The sequence below is a fragment of the Triplophysa dalaica genome, chromosome 17, assembly GCF_015846415.1.
Source record: "Triplophysa dalaica isolate WHDGS20190420 chromosome 17, ASM1584641v1, whole genome shotgun sequence".
In the NCBI taxonomy this organism is placed as follows: Eukaryota; Metazoa; Chordata; class Actinopteri; order Cypriniformes; family Nemacheilidae; genus Triplophysa; species Triplophysa dalaica.
The window spans coordinates 5,968,881-5,985,598 of NC_079558.1; the positions used below are offsets into that span (position 1 = coordinate 5,968,881).

The window sequence follows — 16,718 nt, forward strand, 5'->3', positions numbered from 1 at the left end:
CTATAGTAGGAAAAATATGCTTTATAAATTTCCTGTTGGACACAAAAGACAGAAAATATTTTGAAGAGTTTAGGAAAGCAAACAGTTCTGGGGAACTTTTGACTATTGTAATTGGTCCTACTATGGTAGTCAATAGTGGACAATAGCTGTTTGGTTACAAGCATTTTTCCAAATATCTTTCTCTGTGTTCATCAGAACAAAGAAATGTATACAGATTTGGAACAATTCAAGGATAAATGATGACAGATTATTTATTTTTGGGTGAACTGTGCCTTTTATAATGAGAGTCCTGCCACAGTTAGGTTACTTGAAAGTAACCACACAGCTTTTCTACTAAATTTCTACTAAAACGACTCAAGCTCAACAAAGACTCAAAATATGAATAACACTAGGCAAAACTGACACGCATTTAAATTCCATTTCCAGCTGGAAACCTGACACACCGCCTGTCACACCGTCTACCATTCACACCTACAGAGATTAGATTTGTAGCAACAGAAAAGATGAACAATTTAGGGGAAAATAAAGCACTTTTCCTTTTCAGCTACAGCAGCGATGGAGTGATAAAACAAAAGTCGCTAATTGGCAAACTAATGTGCAACTCAAATACAGAAACTGAGCAAACATGGCGCTAAGATATTTAAATGTGGCTACTGTTATATATAAACTATTTGACCTTTAAACTGAGATCGGGGGGGTTTCGTCCTGTGGTCCTACCCTTTGACTCAAGCATTCATTTGTGTAACATAATAAACAACACCTAATTACATCTGTATTTCTCAAGGGCTTTAAAAAAAGAATTCCCATTTTCAACTGTTGCCTATAGATCAAACATGCTGGACCAATGTCCAAGCCAACGTCCAAACAACAGCTAGCATCCAAACTTTAATTCTTGTTTTACATGTTAAAAATGTGGAAGTGGCAGTGGAACCAAAAGTGAGGGTCATCACCACGCCGTGCATCCAGGGAAGCATCAGAGCAGGCAGCTGATGGACCAATTGGACTGTTTCAGGATCGAGTTTACTTCTCAGACTGCGCTGCCCCACATGCATGAGAGAAGGAGGGTGCAGGGACGTACCGCGCACCCTGCTCTCCCAGTAAGCAGATCACCATGCAGGCCATGGGACATGCTCTAGAGACGTTCCCAGGCAAAAAGAGGCAAGCCGGGTTCTACGTATCACGGGCCTGAGCATCTCATTCCTCATACGCCGGTCACGCTAATTAGCATTAGCATCTAATTTAGCACGCGGCTCAAATCGAAGTGATCAAGCAGGACTCAGAAAGATGTGGAAAGGCTACCGACCAGCTAGCTCCTTCTCCTTACTCCTTCTTTTTTTCTCCATGCGTTTGAGTCGCTTCTCCTCTCGCAGTTTGGCCTCCTCCGCCTCTTGGTGCCGTCGACACTTGTGAAAGTTCTCGACCACCACGCCGACGAACATGTTGAGCACGAAGAAAGCCACGATCAGCAAGAAGGAGATGAAATAGAGAAGCATCCATGGGTTGTGATTCATGACAGGCTGCAACACATTACAAACACAGATTAAGAGATGATCCAGGTCACTAACGAAAACAACGTAGAGCCTGTTAACACCTTAAGATGTGTTTTGGTCGATTGCACCTCAACTGGACAACACTAAATACCGGTGTAAACATGGTGTAAAAGTATTAACCTTGTCCACTTTTGACTACTTCCAAAGGTAGTCGAAAGCGCATTTTGCGAATTGCCACAAGATAGCGCCTATTCTCCATTTACAGACATAATACGTAAACATTCTGGAACGCGCGTTAGCCAGACAAGATTTAAACTTAATAAATTGAATAAAAGTTTGGTTAAAAGTCGAAAAACTTATCAAGCATAATGTTTTCTCAATATTTCAGCTTTCTAACACACACTTACAATGTTTGGCGTGGTCTCATGGCTGTCATAGCAGAAATCGAAACAATTGTTTTTATTTGCCGTCTCCGGTTGCATTAATATGTACACAGCGTGTGCTTTCTTAGTCCGTTCGATAGAAATGTCTGGAAGTGCTTGTATTTATCCTTCCATAAACCCTCCCTTCAAAGATATCACGACAGAAGTGGTCGAAAGTGGACAAAAAAAGGGAGTAAAGCATCAGGCATGTGTCTCTTTCACTACTTGTGATCAATTAGACCAAAACGCGTTTTAATACCAGGTATAAACAGGACTTTATATTAAGCATTGTTCTAAGTAAATAGAAAATCATTTTAAATTGAACTGTATCAGAACAACATTGCAAGAAGGGAGCTAATAATAAAGAACCTCCCATTCCACCACGTGTGTTACATTGGGAGAAAGGAGTCAATTCATTACATTTGATGATATTTATTTTTTCTTTACATTTTAATTGAAAATTTCTACTTTTCTTGGTCAGCCCTTTTAGTAAGACAACACCTCGGTAATATAATGATTGGGCAGAATAAAGAAATCCATAAAACTTTTTAAAATGTTTGTCCTAGTGGAGATTTAAACGGTGCTTTATTCTCAACTAGTTTAACACAGAATTTTCTGTGTGTAGTACAGCATTGCAGAAGAGACGCCTGTTCCAATTCAAACACATGAATGCTTTAGCTTCAGGACAGGGGGCTGGGCTCTATTCAAATAGAGCAGAACAGAACTCCGTGAAACCACTGCCAGACAAGACGCATGCAATTTCATTTTCAGGCATATGTGTTACATTTTTAATACAATTTGAATTTTACACAGACATACATTGGAGGACGAAGTAAAAAATAAAACACTTCAACGGCAAAAAGAGAAGCTTGAGAGAACTCAAGAATGAAAAAGCAATTATTCGAAGCGGGAACAGAAATGCTGGGCAATGATTTTCCAGCTTTGTCTGATCAGAGTTTATGCCTATCAGCGATAGGGACACACATAGTTGTCATTTGCCCCCCCCAAAATGTGTGACCCACTTAAAATGAATAAGGTATCATGTGACAGTGGTGTATACACAAACCAAACATTTCAAAACATATTATTAATATCACAACAAAAGATATACTGTACACAACAACAGCAGCAGAAGATACAAAATGTGGTCAAAAACCTGTTGATCAACACCGACGGCATCCAGCCCGTCATACATTATATCCACCCAGCCGTCTTTAGAAGCCAGAACGAAAAGGGACATCAAAGCCTGTAAGAAGCAGATGATAAAAGCGGATAAAAAAAGAAATCTTTTACTTCAGTGGGTCCTTCTGACTGTGAAAACGGAATTGAAACATAACAGATTGTCTTTGAACTGAAGACAGCATTTCCAGTCTCTTGTAGGTACATCTAAAAAGATCATCTTTAGTTAAGCCCAGATAAATCAAATGTTTACGAAACCCCAACCAGGTTAAGCGCTTACCTGCCCAAGGTTATCAAAGTTGTACTTGTGCCTGACCCACTTATAGTTAGCCTGGAAGCAGTCTGACTTGTTGGTGATGTTTCGTATATCCTCCCCCTGACACACGAAGAACTTTCCTTTGAAGAGCTTAAGAAGAAGACATTTTTACTCATCACTCTCAGCCACTTTCTTTTTTCTTGAAGGTGCTGTTATTATTATTTCATTTTAGAAAACATCTTGACATTACTGATACAGGTGTCATACAGGTTTATGTAACAGGTGCGACATTTTTAGCCTTTCCCGTTATTCATGCGTTCGGTTTACTTGTCTTTGGAAGGCAGGGTGCTTACTACCATAGTAAGAAAAATTATTGTGTCATTTATTAGAAATGAGATATTTTGAAAAATGTATGAAAGCAAACACTTCTTGTGCACTTTTGACTACCATTAAACATTTTCAAAGATGTCCCAGATATATCCGTTGCTTACATTTTTCTGAAAAATCGTTCTTTGTGTTCAACAAAACCGACACATTTACACAGGTTTGGGACAACTTGAGTGAGTAAATCATGACAGAATTTTCATTTTTGGGTTTGTATCCCTTTAACTCTTTCACCGCCATTGACAAGTTATCTCGTCATTTAAAAAAACGGTTCCCCGCCAAGGACGAGTTATTACGGCAATCAGTGTTTATACTGTTGTAAAGCAGGTGCCGTTATTACACACCTTTGGGAATAAGTACAGAATCCCAGAACCTAGAACGTAAATGTTTTAGCGGTTTTTAATGATTGTTCTGAGTGGAATCTTGGCGGAATCTTTGACACAAAACGTTAATTATCTCAGCTGTTTCATCAAAATTATGCATTTTTGAAGAAACCTACCCACATCTAAGGATTTATTAAAAAAGAACAAATGAAGACAGAACAATACGGTTTCTCTTGTGTAAAATCAGAGACTCAGTTCTTTCAATGGACATATTGTTTGTCCATATATTCCTTACAGAAAATGTACTGTGAGCCATTAAAGTTTGGTGAAAATGTTAAAAAACGCAGGCGTAGGCTGGCAACTTATTTTTAAAAAGGGTGGCAGCGAAAGAGTTAAACATTGATCCAGTGAACAGAATTTTTGAAAAGTGCCTTTTATTAAATGGTCAAATCTACAGAGTTTTGATGTATGTACTGTCCATAATACCACACTCACACATAACAAGAAAATATGATGATGTGATGGTTATATCTGTTGCATACTTTATGTACTACAATACAAGTAGATACTGTAGAAGTGACAATTTGAGATTTTTCAGCTACACAATAGATTCATGAAATCCGACATCATGAAAGTCAACGTTAAACATAGCGAAATTTTTATTATATATTTTTATTAAAGAAATTACAGGAAATGTTCAATCCTATGCCTAACCCTATATTAACTCTTTGTCATCCATTATAAAGATATGGTAGGATCTAACTTGTGCTTTTTATGTACTCACCTGAACTCCCAAAATGCCAAAAATAATGAAGAAGGCACAGCAGATGACCACAATGTTTCCAATAGGTTTAAGAGATGACATCAATGTCTCAACTACAAGCTTCAGTCCGGGAGCTCTGCTGATCACTCTGAAAAACATTCAGAAGAATAAAAGCATCAACAACAGATCTAGTTTTGTGAATTTCAACTGGTGGCGCTTCAGAACACAGATTTTGTATTACAGAGAACCGAAGTAAGTTATCAAAAAAAGTGTTTGTTTTGTAAATTTCCAATGAATTTCAACGATTTCTCGCTCGCCTCAGCCATAATTAACCACACAAAACACATTGTGGTCAGTACAAACCACTTTTATTTTCTTTGTAGCTTTGCATGCACCAAGATTTTAATATTTAATATATTCTACTCAGATTTGCTCAGAGCTCTTTGCTTAAAGCAAAACAAGTTCCATGTCCGTGCTTATTTTTAATGAGCAGTGTATCCGAGTAATCAATTTATTTAATATTAATATATATTTATTTGCTTTAGTGTAATCGATTCTAAACGTACTCAAAAATGCCTCTAATTCATGTTAACCTTAGTCCCTGCGTTCAATCTACCTTCCTTCTCTATGAGTGAGCAGGACACCCTTTAAAAGAAGTGTCACATTTTAGCTATTAAGCTAGGCTTATATGCTAGTGCTACGGGGAAACTTATTGTGCTTCAGTGTTGGGTGTAACTACGAAGCAATTAGTTACTGTAATTTAATAACTTTTCCCTTAAAAAGTAAAGTAAAGAATAACTCTTATTTTTTCGGAAATTTAATTACAGTTACTTCAGTTGTAATTGAACTAAATACTGTGTCAGGTTTACAGTAGTCTAACTTTAAAACGCATGCATTAATGTATCTTTCTCACATTTGTAATACAAGTCAGTTAATAAGAGTACTTTATGTAGTTTTATATGATTTATTTGAATGAATTAAGAGTCGTTTTGTGTCTGTCCTTGAAACACAATCAAGGTTGATATAAGATAGAGAAAGTCAATAGTAATAAGTAATCAAATTATTTTTGGAAAGAGTCAATTGAACAGCAATCTAATGACTCCACGGAATATGTAACTAGCAACTAGTAATTCATTACTTTTTCAGTGTAACTTACCTAACCATGTTGTGCTTCAAAGAAAATTTTGTAATGATTTTAATTAAACTGCAGGAATAACTACAGAGCATAATTATTAATGGCACAACAGCGCACCTGTCAAGCTCAGGGGAGGCTGCCGCACACAGTGACACGGTGACACAAGCTCAGGCGCACACAAAAACATACGTGATACACATCACTAATTCTTACTGGAAATCAGCAGCCTTAGGAGCCGTGTTCTACTGCTCAAACACAGACGCGGGGGAAAGGAACGAAACGTACTGGTCTCAAATGTGTTTACATTTTTTACTTGACATATTCACCCCATGCCAATTTGCATTCTATTTATCCTAATGAGTTTTTAAAAAGATTAGTATGTCCTAAATAGAAGTGTATCTTTAATAAACATCCTTAGAGTACCCAGATGGTCTTCTACTGTATATAGAATAAAAATGAGAAGTATGGACACTTCAGAGTGAAAAGAATTATCGTCACAATTGATGCGATCAGGGCATAGAAATGAGTCCTTCAATAGAACCCAGGGTCAAACGTCTGATATTACCCATAATTCATTGCGAGAGAGAGGAGCTTTGTAACACTACAAGGAGTAACATAATAATAAAGCAAGAAAAAACCCTAGATATATTTTGATGTAAAGTATCTTACTGTTAACCATAATGTGCCATTACAATAGCAGTACATACTTTAAGTTTAAGTAGCCAAATTGTGAAATAACTGAAGTCATATCAGCACTCATCTGGAGACAGTGATTTGTGTCTCCTCACCGCTACACTATAAGGCGGCAACAGACCGATTTGATCCCCGGCTTTGATCTTCTTAAGGACTACGCTGTGATTGTATCAGTATGTGGGATGAAGAAAAGTCCTTATTTAGGAGAGAAATCGGATTTAGTCAAAGTGACTGGTAGGAGAGAGAAAGGAAGCTGCCGGGGGTGTGCAGATAACAGCATGCTGTGTCTTTGGTTTGTCTGAATATCTTCACACATCTCTCCGCCGCTCGGCATATTTATCAAAGCTCACTTTGGGATTTCAGGTAATACCATAAAATCAATTATGGAAATGTCAAATGATGAGAGGGATCAATGTGTCTAGACCTACTACGCTCATCTGTGACTGAACCTGGCAGTGACGGTCCAGCGAGTGTGAATGATAAATGATATACCAAATGATATTTCAACCCTTTACCAACAGAGGGTGCTAGTGCCTGAGGTGTCCGAGAAGTTGAAACCTTGTGAAGTTGCGTGCTTATGTAATTTTTCATGAAAATGTGCAAGCGGGTGTGATGAAGAGAAAGGTAGAACGAAAAACCAAAGGGACATCACAAAGAAGAAATTACTACAGTACCTTTTGGCATTAGATGGAAAAACATCTACAGTGATAACACGGATGGTACCGTGACTATCCAAAACAACAGGAGTAAAATGAGATCGTAAAGAATTTGTCATCTGTCTGAGACACGTGAGGGTTTTCGTAATGTGAGAGGCTGAGGCAATTCTTCTGGTTTTTGGGAACATGTAGAAACAATGCTTTGCAAGCCTTTAGAGAGGCTGTCCCTTTCGTTCACCGCTTGTTTTCTGAAAGGTTAAAATAAATATATAAATGTAGAGAACAATAAGTAGAGCACTGAAGGAGTCTCTTATTCCCAGTACACAGAGACACATTTTCATCCCGGCTGTAATTAAAGGATGCTGAAGCTGGGATGTGTCGGTTTGGGGGACTCACGCTGCATCTCCCTGACACGCACACAGCTAGCACACAATCCGAGGATATCTATCAAAGGACAAAAACACTAGCAACAATAAATCAAGTAAGCGGGAGGTTATTAAACTAAACTTTTAGAAAAACGGAATGGGGCATCATCTCTGAAAGACAATGCACTCATTACTATTTATCTTAAAGTAATAGTTCACCCAAAAATGAAAGTTCTGTCATCATTTACTCTCCCTATTGTCATTTCAAACCTGTATGACTTTCTGCAGAACACAAAATAATATATTTTAAAGAATGTCGGTAACTGAACAACAGTTGTTAAGTAAGATCCTTCTGCTCAATGGTGACAGGGCTTCCAAACTCCAAAAAGCACCATTACATTGTTCCCCATGACTTCTTCACTGCAGTATATTCTAGGTTTTTAGTAAGTGAACCCACATACAATATATTATCGATGAATAATTCATAAATCCTATGTTTCAGAAAATATGGAATACTGTACGGTGGAGTATGTATACTGCACCTGTTTGGATCTTAAACATTGAAGCTTAAGAGTCCATTCTGTTTCACGCAAGCAAGCCACACAGGTTTAGAATGCTATGAAAAATGGACCCAAATATTTTTTTATGAACTACTCCTTTTAGCACATCTGCTACATAAAACAAGCAACTACAAAGCATAATTTACTGTGACAAATGCTTAAACATACCGTGCAGCTCTACTACAATATCTCACTCTCATATCCAGACACAGTCACGGTGAAAAGACAACTTCAGCCACAAAAACAATTACACAAGCAATTATCCAGAAACAATAAGAGCTAAAAGACATCAGCAGAGACGCTCCTAATGTTACTAATCAGGCCCTGATGAAATCCAAAGGAGCCAATCTGTGCTTATCGGCTTTTGTCGTAGTTCATCGTCCCTGTAATTACGGCAAACAGACAATGCAGAAACTCCTTTCGAGCCGAGCATGGCTAGATTAGTTTAACAAACGCCTCGGAGTGGACAAGCGTTAGGAAAGAAGCTCGGCTGTACAGTAATTGATTGTGCTGCTTATTTGCATTGTACGTTGCAAAAAGGTCAAGCAAGAGACGGAGCAATGATATCAGGAGACAGATGCAGGGGACATAGATATCAGTGTTTAAAAACCGGAATGTTCTTCTGGGACTAGGAAACATACTGTACAAACAAAGGAGGATGGATGACTCTACACGTTTTCAAGACTTGTTGAGATTAATTTAGATCTGCATGGGTGACGTGTGGTGCAATATACAGTGGAGCGGTTTAACCTGGGGGTCAAAGAGTTGATGAATGAACAGAGTCTGTGCGCATCCACCCTTAACACAACGGATAAATCATCCTGTCGACAGTTCAAACACACAAACACACACACATAAAACAATGCCCTTCATACTAAAGAAAGTGTGTATGTTTAATGTATAAAGACAGTGTAGCCCATTCATAGAAATAGAGATGCTCACATGAATCTCAGGCTACCTTAAAAATCAACGTGAATTGTAATAGCATACCATTTTATTTCTGTACTGGGATGCATTTGTGAATCAGGATATGCAATGCAAGAATTTTGATACTAGGACACCAAATATCTAAAGATGAAAGAAAAATATTTAGCTATGATACAAAAAAGTATGTTAACAGACAAAAACAATTCAGACACACCAGCTTTAAACTGACTGTACCGAGCAGCCCAGTCACACATGTGGTTTGCATTACCCATCCCATCCCTTCCCGCACACATTGGCTTTAGCCGGAGAAGACGAGCTCACGCCGTGGAGACTTTTTTACAGCTGTCTTTGTCTTCTCTTTGATTTTAACTTGGACTCCACACTGAGGTGCATTAATATGAAGTCCGTCGACTGAGGACAGGATCAAGACTCAAGCAAAATCTTTTAAAGCAGCTTTGCGGTGCGGTGCAGACATGTGCAAATACAAAACTGCATCATGTGCACATTTAATGGACATTGTTTTACTATTTGGCCGCTCCACATCTTGTCAAAAAATGTTCATTAGGTATGGGACATTATCATACACAACATATAGGGGTTGATAATGCATATCTTTTGAAAATATTAGGTAAAATTCTTAATTTTAATGACCAATAGAAAAAAATCTGTAGTTTCTACATGTATTATTCATTATGTATGAGTCCAGAGTAACTTTGATCTCTATGTACTATAAGCAAAGGGCTAGATCATGAATTAAACATTAAGCGTTTCAGCAAATTGGGATGATTTTTTGCTGGAGTCTTTCAATCAACACATCTTGCTTACAGTATAACCTTATTTGGCACCGATATGCTGCTGTATCAGCATTAATGAAAATCCAAATGAATATACAAAAGCACCAGAAATTGATGTCTAATAAAATTAGATAGGGATGGGAATAATCTACACTACAGGTTAGATAAAATAACTTCATTAATTCATCAAATTAACATGTCATTTTTTCTTCCTGCAAAGACTTTTTGTTTCTTTCTCTGGATGTGCAACAGTATATCATAAATAGAAAACAAACCGCCTGCTGAACTTGATGACAACAGAGCAGTGAAAAATCACAGACTTCGGTTTATCTTATTCCACAGGTTCAATTACGCATAACAGACATCTGCACAGGACATCTGTTTGTCCCATCACACACTCACATGTTCATAGAGTACACAGACAGTCAGGGGGATTGTTAAGATTCTCGTGAAAGAGCATCTGCTTAGTAAAAAAGTATTTGTTATATTTGTTTGGACATTAATTCTATGCTAGACAAATCATTTGTCTCAAGAGCCCATTTTAGATTTACCTTTTAAATTCCCATTTGCAATTATCAATAAAAATTCCTGAAATGCACACTTCATTTTAACCATATAATGTTGCCTCCTAAAACAGAAGGTTAGGATCATTTTTGGTAAATGAAGTCAGAAACCGAGTTTTATTTGAATACCCATGAAATGCACAGTGTGAGACACTAATAAAAGTAATGAATCAAATTTTCAGTTGACTTGTCTGTTACCCAGAGTGACCGATACCCGGAGTGATGCTTTTCTTGTATCAACATCTGGGGGCGGTTGCAAAAAACGACTTAAACTAACAAGTTAGTCATCTAATTTTTTTTTCTTCAAGAGTGGTCAAAACATATTAAAGTCAGTTACATAAAGGTAGATTGATCCTATTTCAATCTGAAAAGTAAGACTGATTGGTCCTAAATAATTCCTAGTCAGTGAGACTGAAGTTTATGCAACTGGCCCCTCATCCCCTTTTTCCTAATATAATTTTTTTATAAATAGATCTATAGACAATTATAATTTTAAAATCATAAAAAAAATTAATTAAATGGGAAATGTGAAATAAAATATACAAATAAAAATACATATTTTTTGGGTAACACTATAGTAGGGTTATGTTTGTTGACATTATTTTATTACATTAGCTATTAACAATACTTGTGTGTTACCAGTTTCATTAGTAATATAACTATATACTACTATATAGTATATATAACCTTACAGTGCCTCTTTTCTTTTTGTTTATTATTTGAAAAAAATCTTTGCAGCACTTCATTTCATACATTAAATGCAAAACTAATTTCAAATAGTCTTTTCCTTTTTAGTTTCTAGACTCCCCATTTCTACTACACATCACTGTGCTGACGTCACGCATAACATAACTTCAATAAACTATTTTTAGAAAAGGTCTCTTGGTAGCCCGAGGAACTTGCTGAAGTTGACCCAGAGTTAAGTTGGACTTGAAAAGCGAAGAGAGTGAGCCGGAGGAGAACGACCAGTGTAAGCATTTTGTGAGCAAATTGGGCAGGAAAGATGAATATTAGATTTTTATTTTCTGCTTGAATATATCATAAATATTTAAAACCAGGGAAGGCCTCCAGAAATCCCCTTTTCATAGAGAAATGTACAAGGCGCATTAATACAAGCACGCACACAAAAAACAAAACACAAACACAGCTACATAACCAATTATATGCTAACTGTTAGCAAACTGTCTAAGTAGTGCTAGAACTTCAGGCGTTACATTTATTACAATTCCTGTAACAAAATATGGTGATAAAAAAATGCAAATCTAACCCTTTTACCCGGTTTTGTCAAAGCGAAACCAAAATGGGTTGTTCAGCAATGTTTTAGGTGCAGTAAGCAGCAAGTATGCCAGCGTGCCAAATGATGAATCATCTGCTAAATGTAAACTTAGATGCATTTGTAACTTCACTATTTTAACATAATAAAAAACAGTACGAATGTTTTAAGTGATCTTGTGTTCAGTACCTGAGTGGTCGTAGGGTTCTCAGTAACCGTAGCACCCGCAGCATGCCCAGGATCTTAGTGCCGCTGTTGGAGATCAGTGAAACCAGGATGTCAATGACCGAGATCATCACCAGCATGCCATCCAGAATGTTCCAGCTGCTTTTCAGGTATGTCTTCTTGCCTAAGCACCAGCCCAAGGCAACCACCTTTAAAACACAAATAAACATACAATGAAGCTTGCAGATAATTTATAAGCCTAACGTTACATAGATTAAGTGCACGTGACCCTTTCAGTTGACTTGTAAACGCAAGGGAAGTTTGGTCTGTACACAGTAGGCCTACACACACTTCAGATCTGAAGTAACGTTAGGCTGCTGTAGAGATCCACATGCTGCTCTTTACCTGCATAGCACCGTTTCCACCTAACTCGCACTTTACATTTTTTTTAATCTATTGCTCTTGTGCAATAGATTAACTTTAGTTTATTTGTATTTGGATTCTATAGGTCTATTTAGAGGACATTTTGCAGGAGTCCCACCATTCTCCCGCAGAGCGCATCAAATCTTGTTGCAAAACATTCCCTAGCTCGTATTTTATGTATTAATGACATCATCGACTAGTCGACATCGAACCACCTTTATCACATAAAAGTTGACTTCAAAAAAATCTGAGGTCGTTCAACTCCTCTTCTGGACTAGTGTTTACATTAGTACAGCTTTCCTGTAGCTCAGTGGTAAGAGCATTGCGTAAACAACGCAAGGTTGTAGCTTCGATCCCAGGAGATTGCAAATACATATGTATAAATGTATAGGATAAAGCAATGTAAGTTGCTTAAAAGTGTCTGTCAAATGCCTTAATGTAAATGTACATTTTGCAATGGGCATATTTTCCTTCACAATAATGAAGTCTTACAAACTTTTATGACAAACAAAGTTTTGTTTGTTGATAGAAAATACTCAAAATATATGAATTCCTGAAAATAATCGAAATAAATAAACATTTGTGAAACCGAACCACGAGTCTGGTTGCACAGGCAGTTCCAAAAAAATACAAATCATAAGAATAGTGAGATGCTGACATGCTAGAAATATGAATTTGCAAAGAAACGTCTTATTCCCTTGAGCCTTTGTCACAACTACTGTGGCATTTCTGAGAAAATATCAGGTTAGAGTGACACACATCTGGCACATAAAAGACGGAGGTAAACAACCCAGAAGTAAGAATCGTTTCAGTGAAAGTGCTTAACATAAGCGTGCAGCTTCTAATGATGCTGCTGGTGAATATATCAAACTGCAATGTGATCAAACGTCAACGTGAACAAAGGCACGTCTTGCAACAAAAGCCAGGAGTTTCAACAGCCCTGTCATCTTCATCCGGCCTGGAAACTTTTTTCGTCAGTCACCGTTAATTAACCTCCAGTGAGTATGATTATTCTCTGTCATGATTTTCATTCCAAATCTCTTGGGTGGGCGTGACCTGGCATAAAGCAGGGCCCTAAAATAGAAACCCTAGACCTCTGTGACTGGCACCTATGAACTTTTCCGTCTTCTCTAGAGAGGTCTCGGCATGTTCTTCCATTTCAACGATGGTCATTTAAATATCTGGCAGACGATCCACCCTACTTCGTATTAACCGGTGTGCTGAGGAGTGCAAAATGGAGAGTGATTGCCAAATAGACCTTTCATGTCAATGGACTCTAGATTCTGTTTTGTCTTAAGTACTTTATGAGGATGCATTTGTTCAAATGCTTAATTCAGACTGGCAGAAGCTGAGGTTGTCAGAACGGAATTATAATAGTTTCTGCTGTAATCTTTGCTAAGACTTTCTAACTGTCAAAGGAAGGCGCTTTTAAAGCGAACAAAAAAAAGTTGCTATCAGTTGTGAACAAAATTATGATCATGTCAGTCAACTTGGAGTGAAACTTGACAGAAATAGCCACTATGAAACTGGCATTATAGGATAAGAGGTGATTTGACAGACCAAAAAAAGGTTGACGAAATATGATAATTTTCATAACTGGGTCCCTTTATGCTAAAATGGCGCGATATCAGAAAAGCTTGTGAGCAGGTATGGTTTCACCGGACTACATTAGTCACGCTGATGCAAGGACACTATATGAAAAACACCAGGAATTGAAGTTACTCAGCTTTTGGCTGGTATTTTGGGGCAGGCGGGGTTAGTTTACTCTCTGTCAGAGAAGATGCCACGCTGAGACAAAATGCCAGACCCGTCACCTACCTTTACTGTCATTTCGGTCACGAAGATGGCGGTGAAGATGTAGTTGGACAACGTCAGGAAGATGCGTTCCTGCAGAGAGAACCAGACAAGCAGGGGAAATGATGGGTGAGTCAGTGTAGGATCAGAGAGAATGTGTGTGTGTGTGTGTGTGTTTGGCATAACACATTAGAGTAGCCTCCTGTGAAGGTATCTATTGGACTGCCCACGCTTTGAGTACTCCACGCGCATTACCATCTCACAGATCCACCATTTCATACACACACACACCAAACAAGCGATACACTTCAGTGCTCTCAGTGGATACTACTAGATATCACAGCGGGCAATAAATAAATGAGTAATAGCTTCTTGACAGTAACTGACAGTAAGTGTAACTAAAGTCTAGAGTAAATCATATTTGATGAATCAATATTTATAAAAAGAAATGCTGCCATTTATTTCAATTATGAAAGATTCCGAATTACAGAAGAACCCATAAATCTGTGTTTAAGGGACAGTTCACGCAAAAATATAAATTCTGTCTTCATTTATTCGCCATCAAGTTGTTCCATAACCTGTATAAATGTATTTGTTCTGTTTAGCACAGAGAAAGATATTTGGAAGAATTTTTGTAACCAAACAGTTCTGGCCACCGTTGAGTACCATAGTAGGAAAAATTTCAACGGTAGTCAGAAGTGCCCCAGTGCGGTTTGCTTTGCTAAATTCTTCAAAATATATTATTTTATGTTCAACAGAACAAAGAAATTTATAAAGAACTTTTTCCTACAATGGTAGTCAATGGTGGCCCAGAGTTGTGAGTAAATGAAGGCATTTTTGAAGGTTAGGGGATATATTCCTTTCGAGTCATTCGCCAGAAGTACGTGTTTTTCTTTGTCTTTTGTACGAGTTGCCCATGGATGTGTTAGACATGTGAAATTGCAAAATGTAAGTGTCGGAACGAAATATGTATTTTATCTAAAAGCGAATCCTCACCCAGACCTGCCTGAAATGCCCCGTGTAACCACACCTCCACAACTTGATGTCAGTCAGTGATTTGGAGTGATTTGACTAAAACTGCCCAAACATGCACAGTATGTGGAAAATACAGCATTTTTTAAACCTTAAATCAGGTATACACATTGGATTACATCTAAAGCGAACAATAATATATGTTTTTAGCCGAGGCAATTGACAACTTTAATAAAGTGCATTTTGAACTCCTATCTTAAAAAAAGAACAAGATAAATTTGATTTAATCAAAACATAGTGTAATCTATCCACAACAGGTCCGAGAAAAAAGGGCAAATTTTTCTGTGTTGTTCCCATTTGCATGAACAGAAAACAAAGAAGACTATTACAAAACAGCCCCATTCCAAAATGACACTGTAAACACTTTTCAGTCTCAGCGCGTCTGCCACACGGCCGTTCCATGAAGCAGGCACAGTCGACACCACCTCTTTTCTCTGACCCGAGCCAGGACTGTTTGTTCCTCTTCCATAACAGACAGCGCCACTGTCAACAGTGCTACATTTCCAGAGCATCAACCCACTCCATCCTAATGCTCTCATGCTGAAACAGCTAAATCCTACAGACTGCTGGTGTAGGGAACCTGACTCACCCTTACCAGAGCCAGACATCAAGCCTGGCATAATCCATCAGAGCCACGGCCTCAGCGGCACAGTCGGTTCCCATACGGCCCTTGTGTAACTGTGCAGTGCAACGCACTGACTGTCAGTTTCAGCATCATTTGGGGTTTTTAGTGTACGAGAATCTACTGTATGTGCTTAAACATATACAATGATTCTGCAGTACGAATGAATAAAATGAACTGTATGGTTCAGAGCCCATGATTTAGTGCACATTTCTACCGAGAATCTTTGAAAATATAAATTTTAAATGTGTGTAAATTTCCAAGAGCAATTATGGTAATTCTCTGTGTCGCTGAATCGCTTTACTGACAGAGAACAAAAGAAACAGATGGAACAAATTTATCAAACAACAAAGTTGTGAATACAAATCTGAGAACACTTGACGTAACAAGACTGGTGGCAGTCAGACTGCATGTGCATTGCTCGCATTTTGAAACACTTCACCGGAGATATCCTGTATGTTCAAAGAAAACTACTGGCCAAATCGTCTGCAATGTACAGTGAGAGAATTCAATATCATGCAGTTGTAGTGACTGGATCATTGAGAGGAATGCCATAAACCCCCTCACTCCCTTTTGTCCTGGTTTCTTGATTTTTCATCAAAAGACCTTAGCAAAACCTGGCTCCAGAGGTCTGGTTTTAGGTTTTGAACTATCACCGAGAGTGTGATAACCCTTTTGTTTCTCTGTAGGATATTTACGACTTATAGGCTTCAAAGCAATGGTGATAAGTCTCTGTATCATCTCTAACTAAACATCTGAGGCTAACCAGAGAAACTTTTCTGATAAATAGGAACTTATGCGATTTAAACTATCCTTTTCTGTAAATTAATCTAAATGTCTAGGTTGTGTGTTGGCGCTTGTGCCATTTTGGATACTCTGTAACTGTTAGATATACAGTA

General features: G+C 37.9%; 1 protein-coding gene across 13 annotated transcripts in view; it reads right to left on the minus strand.

Annotated features, from left to right (window-relative positions):
* cacna1g (calcium channel, voltage-dependent, T type, alpha 1G subunit) overlaps positions 1–16,718 on the minus strand; it is a 106,486-nt gene that overhangs the window by 33,398 nt on the left and 56,370 nt on the right. For 11 of the 13 annotated variants that reach the window (XM_056770622.1, XM_056770619.1, XM_056770613.1 and 8 more), the window contains 6 exons: positions 14,190–14,258; positions 11,973–12,157; positions 4,839–4,965; positions 3,372–3,497; positions 3,069–3,158; positions 1,325–1,517 (listed from right to left, as the gene is read on the minus strand). In XM_056770622.1, the coding sequence (XP_056626600.1) occupies positions 1,325–1,517; positions 3,069–3,158; positions 3,372–3,497; positions 4,839–4,965; positions 11,973–12,157; positions 14,190–14,258 (790 nt within the window). Of the gene's footprint in view, positions 1–1,303; positions 1,518–3,068; positions 3,159–3,371; positions 3,498–4,838; positions 4,966–11,972; positions 12,158–14,189; positions 14,259–16,718 lie in introns of all 13 variants that reach the window. The other 2 variants (XM_056770615.1, XM_056770609.1) reach the window with 1 other exon arrangement.